Below are 26,802 nucleotides of genomic sequence, written 5' to 3' on the forward strand. Positions count from 1 at the left end.
CATGAGTGCTAGAATTTCAGACAGAGTGAAGGCTATTTCTCTATAGGTACCCCCTCAAATCATACCAGGTGTGAGAGTTGTGAAACAAATACAAGTTGAACCTGCAGAGGGCATTTTCTAGCTTACAAAATATTTTCTAGTTGAGCCAAAAATTACTTTAACTTTCACCTGATTTTTGAATAACCAGATGATAGCATCATATGCTGTTTTTAAACATCTTGAAAATTGGGGTCCACTGAATCAGAATGGTACTGTACTTATATATTATATTTATATTACATATTATGTTTATATATATAATTTATACTATATATTTTTATATTATAGCATATCATGTTATATATACTATTTATACATTATATTATAATTGAATGCAAATACCGGGCTGTTGGATCCATACATCCAATGTGACATATCTTTTAATGCATTTTGTTCATGATCTCTCTGGTTACTAATTTCTAAGCGTTAGATATGTTCAGGAAATAGTTCAAAGCACTGTAAAGCCCTCCTTGCTGAAGAAACAGATGTTTATACTGACTGTCTGTAGCAAATACAAAGACACAGCCAACTTAGTCTCCCCACATTTAGTGCAGCCCTAATTATGCTGAATACCCCTACTGGTAAGAGGGAACAGGTTGCCTTTCTATTTCCCTGGTTCTCTCTCTCCACTGTTTCTGCAGAATACACAGCTGGCCCAGCATGTTACTCATACTGAAGGAAGCTGACTTTATTCCCACCTTGTTCTGATGCAAAATTTCATTTTGTGTGACATTATAATAAAACAAAAGAAAAGATTTGAAGACACGTTCATTAGCTTTGGGCCAGTGATTGAGATAAGATTAAACCTCTCCAGAGTCAAATACAAGATGAGTAATCTTTGCTGAGTACAAAGCTCACTTAACAAGGTAGAGATTCAGAGACAACACTTCATCTTATCTGCCTATCGGGCTGTCCTCCATTTTGTCTACAAAAATGAAATTTCATAAGTGAGTTGTTTTCTTTATAATCAAGCTAGGTAAAAGCTACTTCAAGGATGGAGCTGTAATTTTTCATTTTTTTCCAAGGGAAAATGAAAAATCTTAATTTGGAACAAACTCAAAACAGAATAATTCCTAAAAGAAATGTAAATGCTGAATTTGTAATTCAAAACTGCTTTTTGAATCTCAACAGGGAATTCTCTATTGATATTATACTGTAAGTCAAGAGAGCATTAACCAAAGGACAAATGTGATCAACTGAATGAAGCCTTTTGTACTACAGCCACTTTTAAAACACGTATTATTGCTAAATTAAAGTTCAGTTATTTGATGTGTATTTGTGTGCTCTACTATGCTTACATTTATCTTTCCTTCTCTGAATATGTACACATTAAATCCACATCTCAGAACTACAGTTTCTAAAATATGCCATTGCACAACTTTCCCTTTCCCTCCTTGCCTGGCTTTGAGAGTTCAAGGGCAAGCTCTTCAAAGGTTACTTTTTCATCACCACAAAATAATATCTAAGCAATAAGACAAAGAAACACCAAATAGTTGTCATGTTAACCTTTTCATAATCTTCAGTACACTCTATTTAGCAGCAAAAAATTACATTCTGAAAATTTAGAGTGGTGGGGGAGAAGGGGGAACATTTTAAAGACAATTAGTCTTTTACAATTTCTGCCATAATCTTTTAATGGGCGAACAGCACAACTCAGCCTCTCCCTCAAGAAGTCTCTCCTGTGTTCTCTGGTTTATAAACAATAGGAACCTTTCTCTTTTTCTTTGACTCCCAATGTAGATTTTGTTGTTGTTTAAAATTCTACCCTGTCATACCGGCAACTTCTCTACTCACACTTAGTCTTCAATAATAAATGATAAAAGGAAATGGAATAAATTCTCCTTAATGAGGAAATTTTCACCTGGCATAGAGGAGCTGGGGAAATCTATTAACTGACTGGAGGAACGCCTGCAGCCTGGCAATTACCAGGGGAGCCTGCGTACTTCACAGTCCTCTCTTCCACTTGACTGGCTTTTATCTGATCCACCAACTCGCAAGCAATACTAAACAAATTTCCCTCCAGATTGCACAAACTCTAATGTGAAAATGAGCACTCTACTTGGCCTACAATTATGGGATGGGCTTGCAATTTTATTATTATCCTCTTAAAAAGCCCCCAAAAGGCAGAAACTGATAAAAACTCAAGGTCTGGCGCTCAATAACGACACCTGCCTTAATAAGAAAGGAGGGCTGAGTAAGATATATGTTCTATGTCTCCAGATCCCTAACTGGCCTCTCCCCAGAGTTTTGCACAGCATCACTGATTATTTTTGGCATTTCACAAGTTCAATACCATGCCACAATCACAACAATGCAATCAATGCAGGAGTTATTTGTCTTCTCATCTTTTCTTTCTAGGAGACAGGTTGCTATCCCTTTGCTTAAAAGAAATGCAAAAGACATTTTTCAAAAGCATCTGTAGTCTTTTGCAAAACAAAGAATAAAATCCAGGCAGTTGGGTAAATACTACAATTTTCTCTTTTTGCCAGTACCAACAGAAAGATGCTTGAAGAATTGAAGGCAACCTCAGTCTTTACTCTTGTGTACCGGACAAACATTACTTAGATCAGTGTTCATGGGAAAGCAATCCAAAGTGAAAGTACTCAGTTAGGAGCTATCACAATAATAGTATATCATAAGTGTTGATTTTCAAGAGATGTCAAGCTTAGCCCTTTATTTTTTCTTAAAATCTATCAGCAACAGCAACCAAGTCAAAACAAGAAGAACTTGTTAAGTAATATCATTATTTTTTTTTTAAGCAGACAAACTTTTAATTTTCTGAATTCTATTCTCATTGGCTATGGATAGCTTCACAGTGCTGTGCTTTAACCCTTTGCCCCACCAGGGAGAGCCCCTCTATTCTCATTTTAAAACATTTTTTTGTGAGCCTAATAATCCAGAAGTTCTGTGATATTACTTTCAATCTGCTTATATAGTGTTGAATATAATATCATAATGATAGTCATAAATACCAAATAATAATAATAATGGGGAAATGACCTACTATAGATTAATTATAATGTGTTAGCCTTAATGTATTAGATTTTGTATCTCAGTAATTTTTACTTGAAATTATTGTTACTCTCTCTTTTTCTGTCCCTAATGAAAAACAATGGAAACCACCTACCTAAAGCAGTAAATTTTGCCTATATTGTCTTAGGCAACAAATGTATATCTTTTAATGTATTACTTTCTCTATTGTCTACAAACTATTAGTCTTATAAATTACATAACTTGAAGGCTATATGCTAATAACTGTTGCACAGATGTTTTTCTTGCTACATATAACATATGTAGGAATAATTTTGACCAAATATTCTAGCTCTTGAATGAGAGAATATTAAAAATATTCTAGAAAGAAAAAAAAATAACATTTCTGGAAGGATATGGAGAAATTCTAGGTTAAATTTTTGATGAGATGTCACATAAATCTATGCTGATTTGAGGATCATTGCCCACATGAAAATAAAAAGATCTTCATCATGGAAGATTTTTTTAGGAGACAAATAAATGGCCATGAATACCCATGAAAACAAAATTCTCATCTGCTTCACACTAATGACCATAATATACTCAAGAGAAAATTGAATATCTCATTATTCAAACTGTCTGGGGCAAAGGGTGAGCAATTAAATCAGCCCATTGGCTAGAGAGTAGGTGGTAGAGTAAAGAAGGAAGCAGTAGGGTCCAGCATTAAAAATGCCATGTTGATATTGATGTGATGGCAATTACACAGTCATTATTATATTTACATGGACAAATAGTTCCTAACTACCCATTTCAACCTTAGACAGAAAAAATATTACTGTCCCAAATCCAGAGTCTGCTTCTAATTGTGCTGTGAACATCAATCATATGAAATGTAATTGTGTCCTGTGGTCATCACAATGCCAAGAAGGTAATAAAGGTTTCTTCATAAATCCAAATGCCAGAGAAAGAGGAAGAAGAGGGGCTGGCATAGGAAAAGAGAAATGGGGAGTGAGAACAAGGAGAATCAGGAAGAAGAGTTAGGCAGAATGAAACTGGTAAGACACTCAATTTGGCTCCACACATCAGCGCTTCTCAGCTTGCGTCCGCCTTCTCCCTTGCATTCCTGTATCCTCACATTGATGTATTGAGGGCCACCATTCTCTGTACTCCCTACAAATCAAATTTGATCTTCTGGAGAGAATGTGCACTCAGGCATTTACTCCACCAGCAGGAGTCATGACCACAACCTGACGCTCCTCAGGTCAACACCCCACACTTGACCTCCAAGGGCAGAGGGGAGGTGCTGTGCTCCATAAAATCATCTCAGATATGAATTAGAAGTGAAAAAATTCTGGGGGTTAATGAGGATTTATTTAGTTTCTGTAATCACAGGTCAGGCAGGCAGTCTATTATGTCTTAATTTAGTTTCCATTCTGTACCTCATGAGTTTCTTGCCCATCTCTGCACTAACAAGGAAGATAAGGCATTTGCATGTTATTTATATATACATATATGTGTAGTATATATGTCTATGTATGTATATATGTATATATGTGTGTATATATGTGTATATATGTATATATATATACATATATATGCAGCCCTTTATTATATATAGAGTAAAATACAATATGAAAATCCTTGTCCTAGCTCTCTGTACCCTTGAAAATTCTGTTTACATCTTGTAAAGGTGACTTGCCAGAAACTTCTTCCTGCCAGGCTCCATGTTTTCCCCATAAGAGTTCTAGAAAAGGGCACATCTTTTACAATGCTACTGCTCTAAGTGGGGTCAACAATTCAGGCAGGAAAACACGTAGCTCACAACTTGACAGTTAAGGAGGAACTGATCTCCAGCTGTCTGATTTAAAAGTCATATCCCTAAAGGAAGATTTTGAAAAGGGTTAGTTTCTAGAACTGAAGACAGAAGCCCTGGGCTAGATTCCTCACATTTCTCTGATTGGTATGACATAAAGTATGACACACACCTCAGTGTGACTCAGTTTCACCAGCCACAAAAATAGAACAGTGATATTTTCCATCTGCATTATTATAATAAAAAGTATTTTAAGTCACCAGAGAAAGTTTGGGCCCATATTACCAATACTCTAAGCATATAATTTTTGCCCAGCTTTATTGGTTAATTAAATCTGATCCTTCACTATAATTATAAATATTTATCAATAGTTCTCAGGAAAAAAATTCAGAAATTTTGCAGGTTTGAAAACTGGGAGTTTTAAACTCCTGAGAAAGAAAACATGGTTAATTATTTAACTCAAAATGATACACATTTTGGCTTGTTCTCAACAGACAATAAGGAACTGAAAATACCCGTGTAAGTATTATAATCCTTACTGTGTACATAATCTCTATTTAACAAAATAAAATATTTGGATAAATCCCCTTTTATTAAAAATGTTTTCCAAAGGCTTCCTAGCTAATTAGTAGAGAAAGAACACTTGAACAAATAAAACATGAAGATGTTGATTCCAACACAGAGTGAGCTTGTATCTTGAGCTACATATTTTTTTAAATAATTTTATGGATACTTTTGAGCAATCAGGAATTATAATAAATTTTCCTTCACTCCAATTTCTCTTCTTTCGCATGAGTATGAAGTTGTGATTTTACTTTCTACCGAGAATATTTTAGTTATTCTTTTTGTGGCCATATTTTCATATAAATATTGTCAATTGCTTACTCTATGTCAGGCAACTTATGCCAATTTCCAAGAAAATATATGGTACATAATGTGTTGGAATCCATTCATATCTGCTTCAGAACTGATATTATAACTAAGTCTTGTGAACTCTACTCTGCAGTCACACAAATCAGCAAAAGCTCGTAAGTAGATATAACAAAAGCATGTTCAAACATGATGGCATTTGGAATTTGATCTAATGGCATTTGTAATTTAATGGAGGTCATTATTAGCATACATGTAATAATTACAGAACAATCAAGGGAAACTGTGACTCCAACTATTATATACACTGAGCAAATAGGTACAAAATATCCACCTTAATTTATAGACTTAATTTCTTTATAGTAAAACTCATTTTTTATAAAACATAGCAAAAAAATTAACAGAAACTGCTTTCTAGGCTTATTCTCTGTTCTCCTTGGGCCATGCAACAATAGTAATCATACGGTATATATGTATTTTTCTTTATATTTTCTTTTCTCTTGACTCCCATAATATTGGGACATTGTAAAGAAATGACATTGTTCTCAGGCGCCAAAAGTCTAAATGCAAATCCTCGCCCCAACATGTACTACCTCTGAAAACTTTTAAAGTTTACTTAAATGTTCAGAGCCATTGATTTTTCTATAAAATATAGGGAAGGGGTGCATGCCTTCTAGGGACTCTTAAATTATTAAAAACATCTTTTTGTAGGCCCTCCCTGGTAGCACAGCAGGTTAAAACACAGCACTAAGAAGCTAAAGCCACTTCCGCATGAGTTCGATTCCCCGCCTGCCCCGGAGGTGACCACATGGTGTGGCAGACCTCTCCTGACCTGCTGGCTGCTCCCCTCAGCAGTGTATTTCAATGGATCAGCCTGTTCTGCTCCCCACTCTGTCTCTGGTGAAGCCTCTCACTGCCCTTGTACCTCTGGCCTGTTCCCCAGTTCTGTATGCATAAATAAATAAATCTTTTTTAAAAAAATTCTTTTTGTATAGGCATTATACATGTAATCTTCAAAAATAGATTATAAGCCCTTTGAAGTAGGTTCATGACCAACAGTTGTTTATTAACAAACAGTACTGAACTTAACACCAAGCCATTTTCTGCAAATCAAAGTAATAACTTTCATTCCACTGAAGTCCACAACTATCTCCATTCCTATTCTGTAGTCAAGAAAATAAATACCCACCTGTTCAGTAAACCCATAAATGTCCACAGACAGGATTAGGGAAAATAATAAATGACATCCTGATCATATATCATGATATGGTATCACAAAAGGTATCACATAGAAAACCATCCTTTAGGTTATAAAAAGGGAAATGTATCTATTTCTTTTCTCATATTACTTCTATATTTAGTGTATTTTAAGGCTAAAGTGGTTATTTTTCTCTACTAGAAAACAGCAATTATCAATAAAAATAAAGTATGACCCTTCTCTTTCGCATATCTAAGTTTTAACAACTTTTAGGTGACACCTCCCCTCCCTTCAAACTTCAATCAAATATAAGTGCAAAGTGTGCTTGCCTGGTTTTGTCATGCCTTGTGAGCAAGTTAAATAAAAAGTCAATAGAAACTAACATGTGTAGGAGAGGACATTCAAAGGGAGTGTTCCAGCTAAGGTGACACCTGCATTATTACATCTGCCAGAAGTTGGTGGCTGCAGGGAAATGGCCAACTTTACTGAGCTCAATTTAGCACTTGAATGCCCAAGTGGAACTCGCCATCCTGTCCTAGATTGTTTTCCTAAGCAGCAGGCACACCTATGATTTTGCAGCACTCACCAATGGGCATAGAGTTTATTACACAGAACATAGTGATGTGCAGATGGAAATTGGGCCCTTTAAAATTGCACTTTTCTCTTTTTTCCTACATTCGCAGTAGCAGTAAGTGACAGTGGAAAGAGAAAAGAACAATAATATTATCACAACGAAAAGTGCCTAAAAATCAGGATTCCTATAGAATATTGGACAAAGGCAATTTCTGGATAATTTTCACATTAATCCATAGTAAATTAAACGTATAGAAACAATTAGCCAAAACTAAGATCCAAATCTCAGTTTTCTCCATCGATAGAGTGTAAACTAGAGAACAATGGCCAGATTCCCTCTGACTGAATGTCAAAGTTGGATAAAAAATTTCCTGGGCCCTCCTGGTGGCGCAGCAGGTTAGATCACAGCACTAAGAAGCTAAAGCCACTTGAGCATGAGCTCGATCCTCATGTGGGGATGACACACATAGCACAGCAGACCTCTCCTGACCAGCCCGCTGTTCCCCTCAGCAGTGTACTTCCTCAGTCAGCCTGCTCTGCTCCCCACCTTGTCTCTGGTGTATCCTCTCACCGCACCTATACATCTGGTCTGTACCCCAGTTCTGTATGCATAAATAAATAAATCTTTAAAAAAAAAAAAGCATACATGAAGGAACCCTCCATTTGGTCACTCCACATAGTGTAGCACCAGCAGAGGCCAGCTGTTTTCTTTAAGCCAGTCACATGAAGGAAGAATTCAAAACTCAATTCAATTTAGTTTTAGCCAGTAAAAGAGCAAAATTATACAATTGAGGCAGGTCTAATAAAATCACTATGCTAAGTACATGAGTAAGAATGAGCTAAAGAACCAAAAAATAATCAAAATAAAGAATTTTTTTAAATTACAGTTACAGGCACAGATAAGCAGAAGCTCAAAGCTAGTAATCAATGTTTGCATTATTTTTCTTGCCAGTTTGTGTTATATTTTTGTTAAAGTATAATGAGTGTCTTTGAATCTAAAATTGCTCACCCATCAGGATATAAATAAAAATGTTTGAGGTATTCTGTTCAATGTTTCTGTTCCCAAAGAAGTGTCATTATAGTTGATTTACTTATGGTGAAAAGGGTTCCACAAGGAGAGATCTTTGTGTCTGTGTCTGTCTATTAATGACTAACATAGTTGAAACCGTTGTCGTATGTGCTATTGCTGCAGTCGTAGGACTAGTGTCCATTTAGTGAGCCCTGTTACTACGCCGAAGGCATGTACTTTATGTATTCTTATTTCCAGCAGATAGAGCATATGGGGTAAGCATTAAATACCCTAGACTCTGAATTTTATCTTAATTCTGTCACTTATTAGCATGTGGTATCAAGGAAGTTGCTAAATATCTTAGTGGTTCAGTTTACAATCCATTAAATCAGGATAGCTACCAATCTCCTTAAATTGAAGCAAGAATTAAATTACACAGTGATCTTCGAACAGTGCCTGATACCAAGTCAATACATTTTCTGAGTATTACTGTCCACTGAGAAGGCATGCAGAATTGTTTGCTTGAATCAAAATTCAAGATTTTGTATTACCAGAGACCTCGATATATTTTGTTGTAATTTTAGGAAATTAGCTCTAGCTAGATGATGAAGACACAACATGATTTTTGGTTTATGGAATCTGTACCTCTGTCCTCCAGGTCAGATATATTTGCATTACCAAAAATGAGCTTAAGGGAAAGGTCTATAGGTCAAATTTTGATTATTTCATTAGTTCAAAGTAGTAAGCATATTTTTCTTCTAATGGGTATTTATGAAAATGCCATATAGGAGAACCATTATGTATGAAAGTGTCAGCATTTGTAGAGCATGTGAGTATCAGGAAAATGAACACATGAATGTTTGGGTGGCTCCGTACTGCAGGCCAACGGGTAAAGCTGATATAAATGTTGTAGTTTCCCTAACAATTCTGAAAGATAACCTTTCTTAAACCCCTTGCAGTGATCTCACAATCTGAGTTAATAGATCTTTGGTCACTGTCAAACATCTAAGTCCCAGTGCATATCCAAAAAAGACACTGGGATCCCACAGGACACAGCATCCCTCACACTGACTAAAAAGAAACTGCAGAATCTGAAGAAATCCATTGTAATATGTTATACCATTTTAGAAATTGGGGAAACTGCCTAAAACAGTCAACTTCCCTTGCATGATCTTGGACAGCAACAAACAATTTATGAGAAAAGACAGTCAGTGAACTCAAGTGAGAAAGAAATCTTTTTACTGACTCTCTCTGAATAGAGGTGATCACCTAAATTGCTAAGAAGAGCTATTGTGCTGAAAGTCTTTCCAGGGTCACCTGTGCTATGCTCATGTATTGGACATGAGTCCTGGTGGGAACAAAGATTCAGAGCTGGGAGGCTAGGTCAATTGTTCTAATATCTGCCCACCTTATCTCATCATTCTGAAGAAGGCTGGGATTTCATACATCATCCTCAGCATGACAGATGTTTATCTCGAGGTTTTAAAAGAAGTGATTTCTAAACTATAAATTCTACTTTCTCGCAGTCAGGGGAAATTCATCAGTTATTTCCATAATGCCAACCTTGTTACAATCACTGCTTTGTTTCCTTCACTCTAGTTTGTTGGCTTCTCTCTCTCTCTCTCTCCCTCTCTCTCTCTCTCTCACACACACACACACACACACACACGGTATATATTCCATTTGGGAGCAAATACTGCACTTTATTTCAAATGGCCATATGTAAATATAGGTCACAGACTGACCATCAATTTGAGTGATATTCTACTAGTGAATGTCTTTATTGGATTTTAGAAGAATTTCGGCATGATTAACAACTATGGAGTGGGAATTTTTGCCCATTAGCATAATGGAATGCTATCGATCTTTCCATGAGAATAGCATTCCTATCACTAGTTATCATTGTTTCCTTTAAAAAAAAAAAAGAGGTCTGGCATTAGAATAAATGACAATGCATCATAAAGAAAATTAAGAAATGACACATTGCTAAATATATAAGCAAAAGCAAACTGTGACTCTGAAAAATGAGTCTTTAAATGCACGTATCTAAAAACATAAAATACTCTTCATTGTAACAAGTAACATATTTATTTTGAAGGAAAAGATTGTTTTGTGAGCACTTCTCATGTGTCATGTTCTTCTATACTGAGAGCATTTAAAGCTTCACACCAGAATTATAAAATGGACATGAACAGGAAAGAATGAGGCTACAGAAATGAGGGAGTTGATGTACCCATAATTCGTTAGTAAGACTATCATCATCTCTCTGGTTCACATCAAGCTTCTCCCTCTCTCCCAACTGAGACTGGCTATTTTCTTGGGGACATGTAAGTAGAAAGGAAGTGTGCACACTGATTCCAGAGATACAGTGTGGCAAAAGCATTATGAGGTTCTCTAAAATCATGACAGCTAAATAGCTACCTCCTTATCCTTCACCAAAATCTAATCTTTCCCAATTGGAGGCAGCGAGATCTTGAAACAAATAAATGCAAATGAAGGACAACAACTTATCTTCTTGAATTTCTCCCTAATTGTCAATACATAATTCAGTCACCTAATATCACCTGTTAAAACAGAGTTACTATTATTGTTGGAGCAATAAATATCTTGATGACTGAAACTCCCTAGATATATACAGGCTGTTAAAAAAAAAAAAAAGCAGCAGAAGACATCATAATTCAGGCTAAGGATGAAGATAATCAAGATAGGACAGGAAACTCAAATCCTATAGGCTTATAGTCCATCAGCAGTGATGGGTCCCCTGTGCCACAAAATGACTGAGACAAACAGCGTCAGTAGCTCTCTGTTCTTATTTATGAAATGTCTCCAAATACAATCATCACCAAATTGCTATGTATGCATCTAGACACACCACAAAAAAGTGAATTAAATGGTAAAGTATTGTAAGACAATGAGTTCAGGATTTAGGTTTACTAGTGCCATGAATTATCTGTTGAGTTTTGGGAACAAGAGATAATTACAACTTGATAAACTCTTATATTATTAAGTTTTTAACATAGATCATTATGAACAGTAGAAAATACCTCTATTTACACATAAACTTCAGTCTCCAGAAATTGGAGGCTGAAAAATGTAAATGATCAACAAATAAATGCAACAGAATGTGGAAGTCAGATAATTATCTATGACAGTAATTCATTAGAATTCTGCAAAAACCTTTACCACTACCAATACATACTGATTTGTGCTTAGTAAGACTCATACCCTGTTTTCTGATTGTAGCAAAAACTATTTAATTAAAATTTGAAAAACTGTCCAAAACTCAGAATGTATCAAGTGGAAATTTAAGTCACAATAACATCTGCTATTTTTCACCCCAGGTCACATTGCTACAATCGGCATACTGCAAGTTTCTAGCACCCTCATGTGGTTTAATTGAAGTGGTTTCCTAGGCATTTGAAATCAATTGTCAGAAATTGAAAACAGTGGAACAGACTATAATTCAACATGCAAGTTCTGCTGGTATCATAAACCAAGAAAGGAAACTTCAAGTCAGCAAAATTCTAAGATGAATGTGTAGACTCGATTCCTTGCCTACTTTCTATCTGTTGTTCATTTTGTGTGGTCACTAGAAAGAATGAGTTATGAGCAACTATAGATAGTTTTATTTGGCAGATAGGAACTCCCCAATTTTCAAAATCAATCATTGTTATGAGCAATTGTTGAATAGATGAAAAAGAACATCATTTTGCTCAAAAAGAAAGTTATTTTAGTGCCCACTTTCTGTGCATCTTGATTAGGCAAAGACTGTAACCCAGTTAACATGCTACAGATGCTAAATAGTTAAAAAAAAAATCCAGGTTTTGAGATGTTCCACGGTCCTCAGCAACAATTTAAATTATTTTTTTATATTTTCACAAATCATTTGAGGGTAATTTACATAAACAAATTTTTTCATATGCTAGGCTTCTAGATGAGATGTTTGTCTAATAGTAGTATATTTCAGAATCCTCTTCAAGAGAAGATAAAGAGATATATTACACTGTCTTCTTTAATTGGTAATAAATGTTCCTCTTATCAAAGATAGACATTTAAAACCTCTCTGTGGTTTCATACTCTTAAGGTGCCATAGCAAATTGTTTTTCCATAAAAAATAAAAAAAATAAAGCACTGACATTATTAGAATATTCTGAACATGAAACGAAATTTTAAAAGCAATTGGTCATGAGGAAATGCAAATGTAAATTAGTGAGAGGTAAAGAGTCTATTAACAGAAACTTGAAACTTATTTGTCTACTGAATTGGAAATTTCAATGTTGAAAGTATCAGTTGAATGTAAGAGAAATATACTGGTTCATCAGTATACATCAATGTGCAGAATGATTTTAAAGAGATAGATTTTAAACTTGGAACATTATTCATTTAATCATTACCTAAGTAATACTTGGTAGTAAATTAGTTTACTCATATTACTGACAGTCATCATTTGAATAACATAAAGTCACCACTGTTTGACGCCAAGAGTTGGAGAAAAGATTTCAAAATGTTAATAGATACTTTTCAAAAGGTAAACATGCAAAACTGTATTTCTGCTTTCTAAACTTGGCACTATTTATATCACTAATGCAGAATTTCAGCCAAAAGCTTCCAGGTAAGAGAAAGGCAATTCAAAAATTGTACAGAAGATATCTCAAATGATCAAAGCAATACTGTCTTACCTTTTAAGTCCTTTCAGGGTGTTTTCCATGTTTATGATGTCACGCATCTTATACAAAAACCACTTGTCAATGGAGGAGAGCTTCATAATCTCATCCAGGGACATGTTATCCTCCAAGGCCTGCCAAAAGGAGAAAAAATAGTTTCTTTGGCAAACATTTTTTAATGTCTATTTGGTTGAAAACTTAAAGCAGTCACCCCTCTCCACATTATTGTATTTAGAAATGGAGGCTATATAGACTGAGATATGAAACAAATATATCACAGATGTTCCTCTCAATAAATCTAAATAAAGATGCTGTCAACTGGTAAAGATGCTGTTACCTCCATACTGGTAAACAGAGGGTCCTGGTCTGTGCACACAGGAGCCCCTGTTATGGTTTTTATATGATTATGTTAAACAGCTGTATCCTAAATTTGGTACATCCCTTTTCAGTAAAGACAATCTCTTGAAACTACAGAAAATCTAGAATCAATATAATGAAATTTTAACTTGTATTTTAGATAATTATCCTTTAGCAAATAGCAATTTTTTTTAAATATTTATTTATTTATTCGCACAGAACTAGGGTACAGGCCAGAATTGCAGGGGTGGTGAGAGGATTCACCAGAGACAGAACAGGGGGCAGAACAGGCAGATCGACGAAGTACACTGCTGAGGGGAGCAGCGGGGGGGTCAGGAGAGGTCTGCCACACCATGTGGATTTCCTCCAGGGAAGACTGGGATCAAATTCATGCGGAAGTGGCCCCAGCCTCTTTGTGCTGTGCTTTAACCCGCTGTGCCACCAGGGAGGGCCAGCAAATAGCAAATTTTTATCGCCTCATTCCACATGCCCACCATGAGACCTTATGGACCAAATCTGGCTTGGTGATCTTTCTTTAGAATATTTCCTCAGAGAGGACGTCAATAACTGATTTTTGAACTACGATAAACATTTCACAAAATCCTGGTATATTCTAAAACAATATAAAGATGACTTCTGTTCAGCCTTTGTCTCAAGTCTCAAGTTTTCTTTAGTTATTTCTCAAAACTATGGTCTACTAATTTGAATAGAAAAGGCAACTAAAAAATACCAGGCTACCCAAAATATATCAATTCTCTTATTCTTTACTGCTATTATATGTAAATGTATATCTGATAAAAATAATAATATTCCAGAATAACACATAATAAACTGACACACACAAATGTGTGTGTGTGTGTGTGTGTGTGTGTGTGTGTGGTATGTCTAAACTAGTAGCTGTCAATATATTACAATTCAGGGAGCTATGTTTTCTTAAAGGCTTTTATTGTTCTAGGATCATACAGGCCATGTTTATAAATGTTGAGCTATAGCAGAGCTCATAATTCTGTTGAGTAGAGACAGACGGCACTAATAGGAGCACTCAACAGCATATGTGGTTCCTAAGTCTATTTTTCTTGTCTAATTTTCCCTGTAATTATAACCAGATTCCAAAGAAGTTAATATTTTGTCTTATTTTACAAGTGACTAAAGGCACATTTTGCTGTTGAGATCAAAACTGTGAGGGGGGATATAGATCCTTAAGTTAGAACACTTTTGACAGACCAAGGGAAGCTTTCATGCAATTAAACAGTCAACACTGTGCCATGGAAGGACCTAGAATCTTGCGGTGATTACTGTAAAAAGGACAACTATGGTCCCCTCCACAGATTCAATCAGAAAGGAAGATTCTGCCAGTCTTAGTACTTCATCTTCAGCACCGAAGCTTTGGTGTCACACGTGTGAGGCTATTCTAATGTTCCCAAAATGAAAATAATGCCCTGTATTCACCCCAAATCAAAAGATGATGATTCAGTCATCCCAAAATAAAACTGCTGTAAAAATCAGACCTCAGAGCTGGTTGCCCTTTTCTAAAAGTCATGAAAGCGAGGAAAGATTTACACACTCCCTGCATTCTTTTTCCCCTCCAACCCTCTGTAGTCCTTACACTCTGTCAAAATCACCAAGCCCCTGGTTGCTGTGGAAATGAACAGTAATGATGACCTCTAACAAACAGAAATCAGTTCCTTCTCCCAGCACTCAGGCAGACAATAATTTATCCCTTAGATCCTGCCCTTCCTGCTCACACACAGGGTTATGTGCACAAGAAGTAATCTTTCCATATTTTCCCCTGAATTCTCATCCTTTTTAAGTTTGTTAGAAAAGAATAAGAAATATGCTTGGCTATTCAACCTAGATGGAAATTTGGAACCAGATATAAGGAAAAAGTCCAATTACTGTGTCAGAAAAAAATATATATCTATATTCATATATACATGTACACACACATGAAAGTGGTAGATGGTAGACAGCTTTATAAACAAAAGACTGCAATAGGAACAATAAATACGGTAAAATAATGAAATGGCTTTCTAAAATAACCTCTTATCACAGCTACTACTACTTTCCCCACCATGGAAGAATGTTAATTCTTTATTACTTTGAAACTTCACATTGAGAAACATTCATCAAAAGATACTAGTATCTCCCAGAATTTTAATGAGACTTAAATATTCTGCATTTAGAAACCATGAAGGTGAAGAGAGTATACATTACATGCAATGAAGCAAATCTTCCCTCCTTCCTGTCTCTCTAGAATTTTCAATACATGGACATAAAAGTTACAGTGAGTTCAAAATCATTTACAGCTTTTTTTCTGTTGCTACAAAGGCAAATTGCAAAGATGGTTTCCTTTTCGAAAGATAAAATTGCTATTTCATCAACTCACCCCTCATGTATACACACACACACACACACACACACATACACACACAATGGTCAGCAAGGGTTGGAGTTCCAGTGTTGTTTGATACTGTTAGAGGATTAATGTCTAAGCTTCCTTAAATGTCAAAAAGCATTCAGGGATTTCTGACCAGACACATCCCAGCTGCCAAAGTCACCTTTATAAAATCACGTGGGCTGAAATTTCACAACTGTACGCATAGTAAACATGAAAGGAGATTAATAAAGCACTTAATTTGCATAAAAGGGAACTAGTAGGCATTAGTAAGAAATGTAAGATGTGGGAGACAGGAACAATAAAATAATTATATAGAAAAGCTTATAGATATAGAAATTTTTTATAGTCTGTTGCTATTGTTTAAACATACACACACACAAAGATAATAAAAAAAGATTATTCTAGGGTCCTAGATAGCACATACTAAATGATAGTATATTATGCATCTTTCTAAAGTGCAGTTTTATACAATATCAAGGAAAAAGTATCTTAGGACATGACAAATCAATGTTATCAAACTCTACTTAAGAGTACTGATGGCACAATTAATATATTTTACATATATGATCATACTTTAAAGCTACAATGTGGGCCCTCTCTGGTGGCACAATGGGTTAAAGCGTAGCACTACAAAGGCAGCCGCAGCCTCTTCAGAGAGAGTTTGATCCCCCTGCCCGTGTGTGGGTGGTGACCCACATGGCTGGCAGACCTCTCCTGACCTGCTCACTACTCCCCTCAGCAGTGTACTTGTCTATCTGCCTGTTCTGCTCCCTACTCTGTCTCTGTGAATCCTCCCACTGCCCCTGCAAGGTACCTCTGGCTTGTACCCCAGTTCTGTATGCATAAATGAATAAATATTTATTTTAAAATAATAATAATAAAAGCTACAATGTGCCCTAAGTTCAGGCATAAAGTCAAATAAAAAAGGGCAAATTTTCATTAATTATAGAATATGAAATCCATGGATGTCTTCAGCTTAAGAATAATGAAGAAAATTACAGTTTTTTCCAGAAATCTCTGAAAGCAAAGCCACTCTGTGATTCTTATTTTATAGTCAAAGCTGCCTATGTCCTGAATGAAAGTGTGTGTACATGCTTTCTGTCACATTTTACCTTAGCAAGGGCATAGATGCGAGTACTGGAGGGTTCAGACAGCTCTTTTTTGATGTCGAGGTTAGACGGCCATTCTTTGTTCATTGGGAGGCGGGCGGTGAACCCATCAATAGACGGGTGGCACATACGCAATGCCTTCTGGAAACTCTCTTCAAAAGTGCGACCAATCCCCATCACCTGGAGCATGCATTTAAAGAGATCACATTTAGAAAACATATAAGACTATATATATATTTAATTATAACAGAACTAGATTAGCTTGCAGAAAGCACTTAAGAAAAAAAACATATATCAAAAGAAAACAATTCACATTTTAGGTATTATTTTTCTTCCCCTCTCTTTTTCTTCATGGTTTTGATGTAATGAGCCTTTACCACTAGGTCAGTCTTTTACCACTTTGGGAATTTACCCGTGAGTGTTAAGAGCAATGAACCACAGTATTAAAGTAGGGACTCTGTGGTCAGACCATATAGCCATTAATAATAATCCTTTGCTTTGGTGCAGATGTTGTTTACAATAAAGACAATGAAAAGAAACCGACATATTTTAACAAAGCAGAATTATTTCCAAATGGGCATAAGTAAGTACCCAAGACAGGCTCTGACTTTCTTGACAGCTAAGCATTACTATTAATAGAAGCTTGAGCATCATAGTGAATACTGACAGATTCAGATTTTGGAGGTAAGTGGGTACTAAATTCCCCCTGACACATACAGCATGTCTTCCCACAATCTTTACAGCTGATTGTACACTAATAAATTAGAAAAAGCATGTGGTGATTTAGCTGGACAAGTTACAAGTCAGAACTAAACTTAAATGGACCTTGAATCCTAACTAGTTATTTTCAGTGGATAAACACTGCCTTTGAACCTTTCCATGGAATAATAGATTGCTATACATTTTTGGTCTCCAATTTAAAATAATAACAGTCATAATGCTGCCTTCAGTAAACTTCCGTGATTCCTCAAATAGATTCCCATTAATGTCCATTTAGTAAATCTTTGTGGCAACTATGACAGGATACATATTCAAAACTGACTAAAACACAAAAACTAGCCTTTCACTCACATTCTTACTGTGAACAAAATGCTGTTCCAAATTTCACTGTTCCAAATTTAACTAGAAATAAGGAAAGATTCTCAAGAGCAGGGGTAAACAAAATGTTAATCTTATTAAGAATTAAATGATGAGTTTATGGATTTGTTGGGCGTGAGAAAAACTGCCAGAAATAAGATATTTCCTGGCACCATAAAATTAAGAAATTTTATAATTTTTATAATGTTCTTGGAATGCTATAAAATTTACAATAATTATATGCTTAAAATTTGACCATAAGTAAATAGATTTTTATTTATAGAAATAAATTATAAATTATATTTTTAATTTCATAGAGAAAACGTGTTATTGCTTCCAAGCACTCTTTACATAATGGTATATAGAATACAGTCAATAAAAGAGAAATAAGCATACCAATTAATAATAAAAGAATAAATACCTAGCTTTCAAAATCTGTGTTTTTTAATACCCTATGTTATTGCAATTTACATTCATTAAGTAAAAACTTTACCACTTTTTAATGGGATAGCTGTGTTAATGGAATAACTACCATGACCAACCCTGACTCTATTCTACTATATTTTCACAAGATGTGTAAATAAACTCTATATTTTAATTTTTACTATATTTTAATTAATATTATATTTGGATCTGTTTATATTCTGTGCATTTACCAAAAGCAAATAATGTGTCCTAATTATCTACATTTTTCCCATTGTTTTATCCTCAAGCATTGTGTTCACAGTAAGAATGTGAGGAAAGATACCAACCTGAGCTGAATTAAACGTAAGGTGCTAAATATTTGTTGACAACAAAAACTCCATAGATAATAAGCCCCAAATGAAAATACAAAATTACCTCATATGCTTTGTCTGGCAAATTTTACTTTGAATATTATTTATAAAAGACTGATCTCATGAAATGTAAACTGAATAATTATTTATTTGTGAAAATTCAACTAATAAACCTTTGTATGGCATCTGAATTCTAATTATATTGTATACTAAAAGAGAAAATAGAAAAACTAAGGTTGAAACAAATTTGAATGGGGAAAAGCTAATTAGTGTTGTTTTACAAGGCATTTTAATTTAAAATATCAAAATGTTCTTTATCTGTCATAACTTTAAAATTTTTCTTAACATCTTAGAAATTAAGAAAACCAAAATAGTAATAATTCTGTCATTCATGTCTATATATGATTCATCAGTAAATAGTTATTTTCTTTTTCTCTGCATTGGTGATATATTTAAGTTGTCTTTCCTTTGATTAGTGGCATCAATTTCTGAAATGGCTCATCTAGATTAGGTTATAATCTGAGACAAGTGAAAGCCAATACACAACAATATGTCATAAATAGATTTCTGCTCTGTAATCTAACCAGCATAGGTATCTAGACAGACTAAGAGCAGCTACATTGACAATGTAGAGATGAGCTAAATAATTATGATGGATGGCTGATAATTGATTAAAGGTGATAGACAAGTGGGTGGATATGTGGGTAGATGGATGGATAGAGAGAGAGCTAGAGATACAGATATTAAGATTGAGATTCATGCATAGTGCTGATACTCAAAATTCTATCTGTAATTAATAACAATAATAATAATGGAATATATATAGGTGGCATGCTATACATTTACCTTAAAAGAGATTACTAAACACTTTACATGTATTAACCCTAAACTCTAAACCTTATAGGATCATCTCTGTTTTCAGATGAAGAATCCTAGGCTCAGTGTACCAGTGAGAGTGTCCAGCTAGTAAGTGTTAATGACACAACTAAAACCCAAGTTCATCTAGTTCCAGTCTCATGTTCTCTCCACTAAGCTAAGTCTTCTGAATGCGAAAAGAGATAAGGCCCTAGACTGGGTGTGGAAGTGGGCAATGAAGTAAAATTCAGAGGCAGGGATCTGATTGCATTCTTCCCTCCCACACAGAGGAACAGTGTATCTGAATAATCCAAAGCTAAATTTAATTTTAAATAGTATAAAAGCAAATTTTATGAAAAAAGTGCTAAACGTTTAGAACATTTCAGAGTAATAAAAGGAAATTTGTTATTTCACAAAGTTCTCAATTTGAAATTTTAGAGCTAAAAGGACCATGAGAGCTCTTTTAGTCCGTTGCCTTTCTTTTATAGACAAGGAAAATGAGGCGTAAGGAGGGCAAAGTCACAATTTTGTGAATGAACTAAAGTTGAATTCTTAACCTCTGTTCAGTAATCTTTTTGATTGATATATAACATTGTCCTTTATATCATTTGATTTTCTTGGTTTCATTGTGGTTATAAAACACACATGCACATAGAATGCATAGATGAAAATGTGTTCTCATATGTGTATACAGATTGTATGGCCACATGTATTATCTTTCCTTTTGAGTAGAAACTTATAGACTCCATTAAATAACAAAGTAACAAATGTCATGTTTTAACAGTCTAATGAAAAGATTTAGGAAGGACAGGAAATTCATATATATTCTTTAATCAAGAACTCAATACCCAGGCAACCTTAAGACTTTTAATGTCAAGCATTTGACAAAGCATCTAAAAGCAAAAGAGAAAGAAACCAAGGACTCACCTCTCCCACACTTTTCATTGAGCTACCAATTCGGGTGGTTGTTCCATGAAAACGATCAAGATCCCAGCGAGGAACCTTGGTAACCATGTAGTCCAAGCTGGGTTCAAAGCAGGCTGATGTCTTCCCTGATACAACATTCTTAATTTCTGGAAGTGGGATTCCCAGTGCAATCTTTGCAGCAATGAATGCCAGTGGGTAGCTACACAGGAAGAAACATTTTCATCTTAATTTTCTTTTGACCGTAAGCATGCAAAATAACTCAAAACATAAATTGGTCTTAGAAATTCTAGCTCTGTTTAACATTGGGGTATAAAACATAAGTGAGCTCTACTCTGTACAAATATTTATCATCCACTTACAAAATAATGTGCTTCCACATAAAGCACACAAGCAAAAATCACAAAAGAATTCTCAGTGCATCTGACATGCAGTACGACAACTCCCAACCCTCACCTCTTCAAGCCAAAATCAATAGTTTTCTTGACAAAGCGTTCACTTGTATGTAGCATCCACTAAGAGAAGAATCTGGAACATATTTTCCTAAAAAAATGCCTACATGCCTGTACCTAGGAAGATACTGGACGTGCAATGGAAATCTGGGTCCTGCTCTGTCTTTAAATTATCATTGAACCATTTTTGGGTTCTTTACAGAACTAACACTCTGGGAACTTAACTATACTCCTCTAGAAAGTCAGTTTTGGTAGCTGTATTTGAGAAAATAATTCAGAGCATTACATAATTATATATGAATCCTGTAGGGCAACTCTCCCACCTAACAGATGAGGAAACATACTGAAACAATGTGACATTTCAGTCTAAGAACCAGAAAAACTCAGGTTTGCTGCCTTCCACCACTCCATGGAACACCAAAAAAAGAAATCCTTAGGTGTAGACATTTGTTCATTAAATGCCACCCAATTTAAATGCCAGATGTTAAATACATTAATAGAAACAGAAGTTATTAATAAATTTTCCCAATTATGCTTGTTAGCAGACTTACATATGTGGCTGCAGTATTTACCCATGTAAAACCAACATTATTTAATCTTGTGGAGTTTTGTTAAAATAAGGTGTACTGAATACTCAAGTTAAGAGAACTATTTATCTACCATTTAGTATACAACCTAAGATGCCAGTTGAAGACTAAAATTAAAGATTAATTGGCACTTTTTAACAACATCTGCAAAGAGCAATTAAGAAGCAGATTTTTCACAGCCTGTTTTGACCACCTAGCTTTTGATTAGTTTATGATTAGCCAGCAAACACAGTCAGCTCACAATACCGTTTGCATCAATCTGGTGGCAAGCTCATTAATAACCATGTCCTTAGGGTGCTAAGTGATTTGAAGCCAGAAAATAGAAATGGAGACTAGTGTTTATAAATGGTATACAGTCTTCCACAAGCTGTCAATTTTCCAACTCTACCAGCAAAGAAATTGCAAACCAGGGTCCATCATTCTGGCCTTACCCAGTGGCCTTGGAGGCCAGGGCGGAGCTTCGGGAGAGTCTGGCATTTACTTCAATGATACAGTATTCCATGGTGGTAGGATGAAGGGCAAACTGAATGTTGCATTCACCCACGATGCCCAAGTGGCGGACCACATTGATCGAAGTGCGTCTCAACATCTGGAACTCTGCATTGGACAGGGTCTGGGCAGGCGCCACAACAACGGAATCACCTGTACATACAAAGAGCGTTTATTATCTGGTGGCAACTTTAGTGAATGAATCTACTTCAAAACAAGACACAAATGTCCACATGTTTGTTAGGAAAAGAACTCATTTGTGGCACTGTGTATTAAGGCAGTTTAGCCATTATGTCTCTGATTCCTGTTTCACCTATTGCACTCTGACACATTCCTCACAGAAACCACTTTCCCAAGGTTATTTAAATCTGAAGATTTCAGTCATCTGTTTACCAGGTTGATATGAACTTTACCAATTCCCCTTTTCTTTAGCTCAAATTCTCTCTGTTCAAATACTTCCATAGAATATAATATCTTCTTAACCCAGACAGGTTCATTCATCTGTATGCTCTATCTACCCCTTCCCATTCTTTCACTCTTCTCCAATTTTAATGTTAATATCTTCAATCTCTTAGCCTTCAGTCACCATCCCTTCAGCCTACAAATATATTCAGGTCTCTACGGACTCAGGTCTCTTCCCAACATTGCCAGATAATCTCAACACTGTGGCAATTTCCTACCTCACTTAGTGACTAACACCCCAGACTAATTTAAGTTTTTTTTGCAATGTTATTCCTCAACACCAAGTCTTCATTTACTATATTGCTTATATTTGACCCTTTTCTTGAAGAAAATCAGGATAGTGATACCTGTTTTATTTGATAGGGTTTTTGTGAATATAAATTTAATGTATTTTCAGTACTGAAAAATACTATTATGTGTAAATTTTTTGACTAGCCTGATAAGAATAATAGTATTAAAAAAAAAAAAAATGAGTGAAGATAGCCAGACACCATCAAAGACATGAACTGAAGGCATGGCAATAGTTCTTGTGACTTTCTGCCTACCTGTGTGAACACCCATGGCATCAACATTTTCCATGTTGCAGACAGTTACACAATTGTCATCAGCATCTCGCACCACTTCATACTCAATTTCTTTCCAACCAGTCACTGACCTCTCCACTAGAACCTGGTTAGTCATTGCAAAGGCCTGGAAATTGGTGATAAAAGATAATCAAGAGTAAGAAAACGCAATGGTTTAAATATGGGAAACTGGCAAAATGCCCTGGCTTCCTCCCTAGTCAAACCCAAATTCTCAAGCCCAGTCTCCACTCTCCTCCACCCAAACTGCACCCCCCCACCACCACCCGTCTGCTCCAAAAGGCACAATGTGTCAGAAAATCAGTGAGGTGGTAGGAATAGCATCCTGCAGTGAATATGCTTGATTTACATTATTGAGGCTTGCCATTCAAAGTGCTGATATGACATTAAATCAAACTAATTTAGGAAAAAGAGAAAATAATTGAGCAATCAGGCAGAGGGAAATGAAATTATTTCAGCAGCTAGGCTTCTGTGAAACTAGAAAATGTGATAAGTACGAATAAATATGGAAAAATAAGTCTAAAGACTCTGGCTTTCTCTAAAATAGCTGAGGGTGTTTTGTATAGTGACATACACAATAAAAGTCAGTTGATGTTGATGAGGAGAAGAAAGGAGCTGATGATGGTTGTAAACAGTTGGCCAAGATGGCATATGAAACTTGAGAATTAGAGGAATCATATGCCACTATTATCATGGTTAATCACTGCCTTGGTGCTTAAATACTGAGTCATATATCATGTATGCCTGATTAAACAGATATGAGTTAGTATAATTATAATTTCATATTTACTGAGCAGCCACTGGTGGGTAGAACACTGAACCCAAACTACAAAGAGGTAATCTCTGACCTCAGGATATTTACTGGCTGCAAGTCCAAGACAGTCATGTCCCTTTGTCTCATATATTTTTGATTTACCACAGCAATGAAAGGAAGAAAAAGTAGCTGGAGAAAATTGTTGGAATGTTTTTAAATTACTAGCGGGGTGTATAATGAAATAATATTGCAATATAAGTTTTTTGCATAATGTGTCTCAACACTATTATTTTTAACCTCAGTCAACAGGACAGGCTCCAGCATGTGGAACTGCAAATGTAACACATTTGTCCCATAAGTGCCCATGATGAAGTTTCTAAAATGGTCAGGAAACTCTGTAGCCAGTGTCAACAACTGAATAGTGATTAATATGTCTTTAGTTGTGTTTGCTAAAGGAATTCCAAGGAAAAGAGTATTCAGGGAAACCTTTCTGCATTCTAATGGTGTGGACTAGATAGTCCGACACAAGCACAATGGAAATTATCTTCACCAGTAATCTCACTCAATCCTTTTTCAAGCCTCAGATTTTATATTTAAGGTTAATTTAGAGACCTAGGTGAGATCATGCAGCTTCAAAGTGTGTGAAACATCATCTTATGAAGATGAGGGGGTAGCTTAGAATAGAATAATGCAAGTGATTATTCCCACCAGGAATGTTTTCAACAAAGAGAACCATCAAAAGGTCTATTGATCACTTAAAGGCATGAACATAATTAAAAACTATCCTATTCCAAAACTGCCCCAATTGTAAACTTTTTTAGAGAAAAAAAGTGGTGTTCAAATTAGCTATATACACTATGATAAATTTCTAATAGAGAAATAGAATATAGAGAGTAGCTACTGGCAATAATGAAGAGATCACTAATATTTAAAATATGGGGACCTCTATGAGGTTAGAGGGGAAAAATGTGTACCTCCATAAAGATGTTTTTTTCTTTTAATACATGACTCAAGTGTTCATAATGCAAAAGAAACAATTATGTTAGGTATATTTTCCTTCATTGTTTTTGTTTTGGCAACTTTAGAAAAATTAAATTCAAATTGTCAATGCGTAAATTTGTCATCGTTGTTAAATATATTTCATTTTATTTATCTGTTCTCAGAAATCCCATGTCAGCACTTAAAGGACTTGGTTTTCTTTCACTCTAAGAGAAAGTCATGATAAAGCTATAAGCTCTACTTGAACTATTTATTCAACACTCCCCCAAACAGTCCTCACAAGAACTCTGTCAGATTCACAGCTTTGTCTGCCATGTAAGTTACAGAAGTTCCTGGCTACACATGTATTCATTCAACAAACATGCACTTAGCCACCAGCACTGCCATTCCATCCTCTGAGCAATTAGTGTGGGCAAAACCCAATGTTTCACAACAGATTTTCTAAGTTAATCTCTAATTTTTGCTTTAGAGAATATCAATTTTCTCAATTTGTCCCCATATACTTAAGAAAATAAAGTCTAGTAATATAGAAAAGTGATTTTGATAGAAAAGAAGTTATAAGCACTCAAATATCACTTTTGTTTATATGTGTGATAACTGGCAGACAGCTCACTCCTTTTTGATATGATCTTACACACCTGATATCTTTTGTTTCACTTACTAGATGTCATTCACATCCATCATTTCAAAAAAAATGGAAAATAGGATATTATATTCTACTTTGTGTTACTAAAATGCATTTTAGTACTATGGGTATTTTGCAGCAGATTGTGAAGTGGAGGAAGACGGCAGCAGATTAAATTCATAGCACTGAAGTCAGCAGAAAGGACAACAAAGATGAAGGCAAGTGATCATCAATTTGCCTAGGACCAACTGGGCTAACTGCATTTCACTTTCAAAGGTATCACTTTTAAAAAACACTTTTAGAGAATATGAGTGATTTAATAAAAAAAATAGGTTTTATTATTTTTTATAAAATATGCGCTATTGTTTTTTACTATCATTATTATTTAATGATATTTTTATTGGACTGATATTGATTTGTAACACTGCATCTGATTAGCGGTTATAGATTCACCCTCTGTCAGATGTATGTTTCCACACATGCCCACCACAGAGGCACCCACAGCCCTCTACCACATTCCACTGAACCCTCTTCTCCCTTGTTCCCCATTCCCACACACTCCTCTTCTGGTAACCTCAAGTCTACAATCAGATTTCTAGGGATTTTTCTGGATTAGTTTTCTGGCCCTTTGCTTTGTTTCTTCATATGCCACATGAGAAAATACTATTTTTGTCTATTAAAATTTCTTAGTTGAAAGGTCTATCAGGTCACTTTTCTTGGTTGCTCAGAATTTGACCTGTGGAAATACATACCTTTGTGCTGAGATCCACTAAGGTCTCCTTGTTAGGACAGATGCCTGAACCTAACCCACCCAGGGCGTAGGCAGAACGAATCATCACTGGGTAGCCAATGGTGTCTGCAGCCTTCAGTGCATCCTCAATCTGTCAATAGGAACAAGGATTCAGCAATTTCAAAGCAGGTTATGTTCACAGAAAAGACCATACAAAGAGAATCTGGCAATTCAGATATATCAGTTTATTTGAGAAAAGTAAAAATGGAAATGTTGTGTGATTCCCTCTAGTCTTTCTGGAAAAGAAGTGTTAACAAATTTTAAGTAAAATTCCAGTATTGAAAAATAATCAATGAAAGGTTTTTTTTGTTTATCTCTTTGTGGTGAATTTTACCTTGATGTATAGAGAAATAAAGCATGGCCCAAGCAGAAACAATCATCAGTAATTTGAAAATGAGAACCATGTTTAATTTTTTATTCAGTTTAAGCAT

General features: G+C 35.3%; 1 protein-coding gene across 1 annotated transcript in view; it reads right to left on the minus strand.

The window, feature by feature from the left end:
• Positions 1 to 26,802, minus strand: part of CPS1 (carbamoyl-phosphate synthase 1, mitochondrial) — a 112,058-nt gene that overhangs the window by 40,750 nt on the left and 44,506 nt on the right. The window contains exons 16-21 of the mRNA XM_004674809.1: positions 26,334 to 26,462; positions 23,168 to 23,312; positions 22,103 to 22,313; positions 20,636 to 20,834; positions 17,004 to 17,180; positions 13,152 to 13,270 (exon numbers count right to left, since the gene is read on the minus strand). Of these exons, the coding sequence (XP_004674866.1) occupies positions 13,152 to 13,270; positions 17,004 to 17,180; positions 20,636 to 20,834; positions 22,103 to 22,313; positions 23,168 to 23,312; positions 26,334 to 26,462 (980 nt within the window). The remainder of the gene's footprint in view (positions 1 to 13,151; positions 13,271 to 17,003; positions 17,181 to 20,635; positions 20,835 to 22,102; positions 22,314 to 23,167; positions 23,313 to 26,333; positions 26,463 to 26,802) is intronic.

The sequence above is a fragment of the Condylura cristata genome, unplaced genomic scaffold (genome assembly GCF_000260355.1).
Source record: "Condylura cristata isolate star-nosed mole 26May11 unplaced genomic scaffold, ConCri1.0 scaffold00002, whole genome shotgun sequence".
In the NCBI taxonomy this organism is placed as follows: Eukaryota; Metazoa; Chordata; class Mammalia; order Eulipotyphla; family Talpidae; genus Condylura; species Condylura cristata.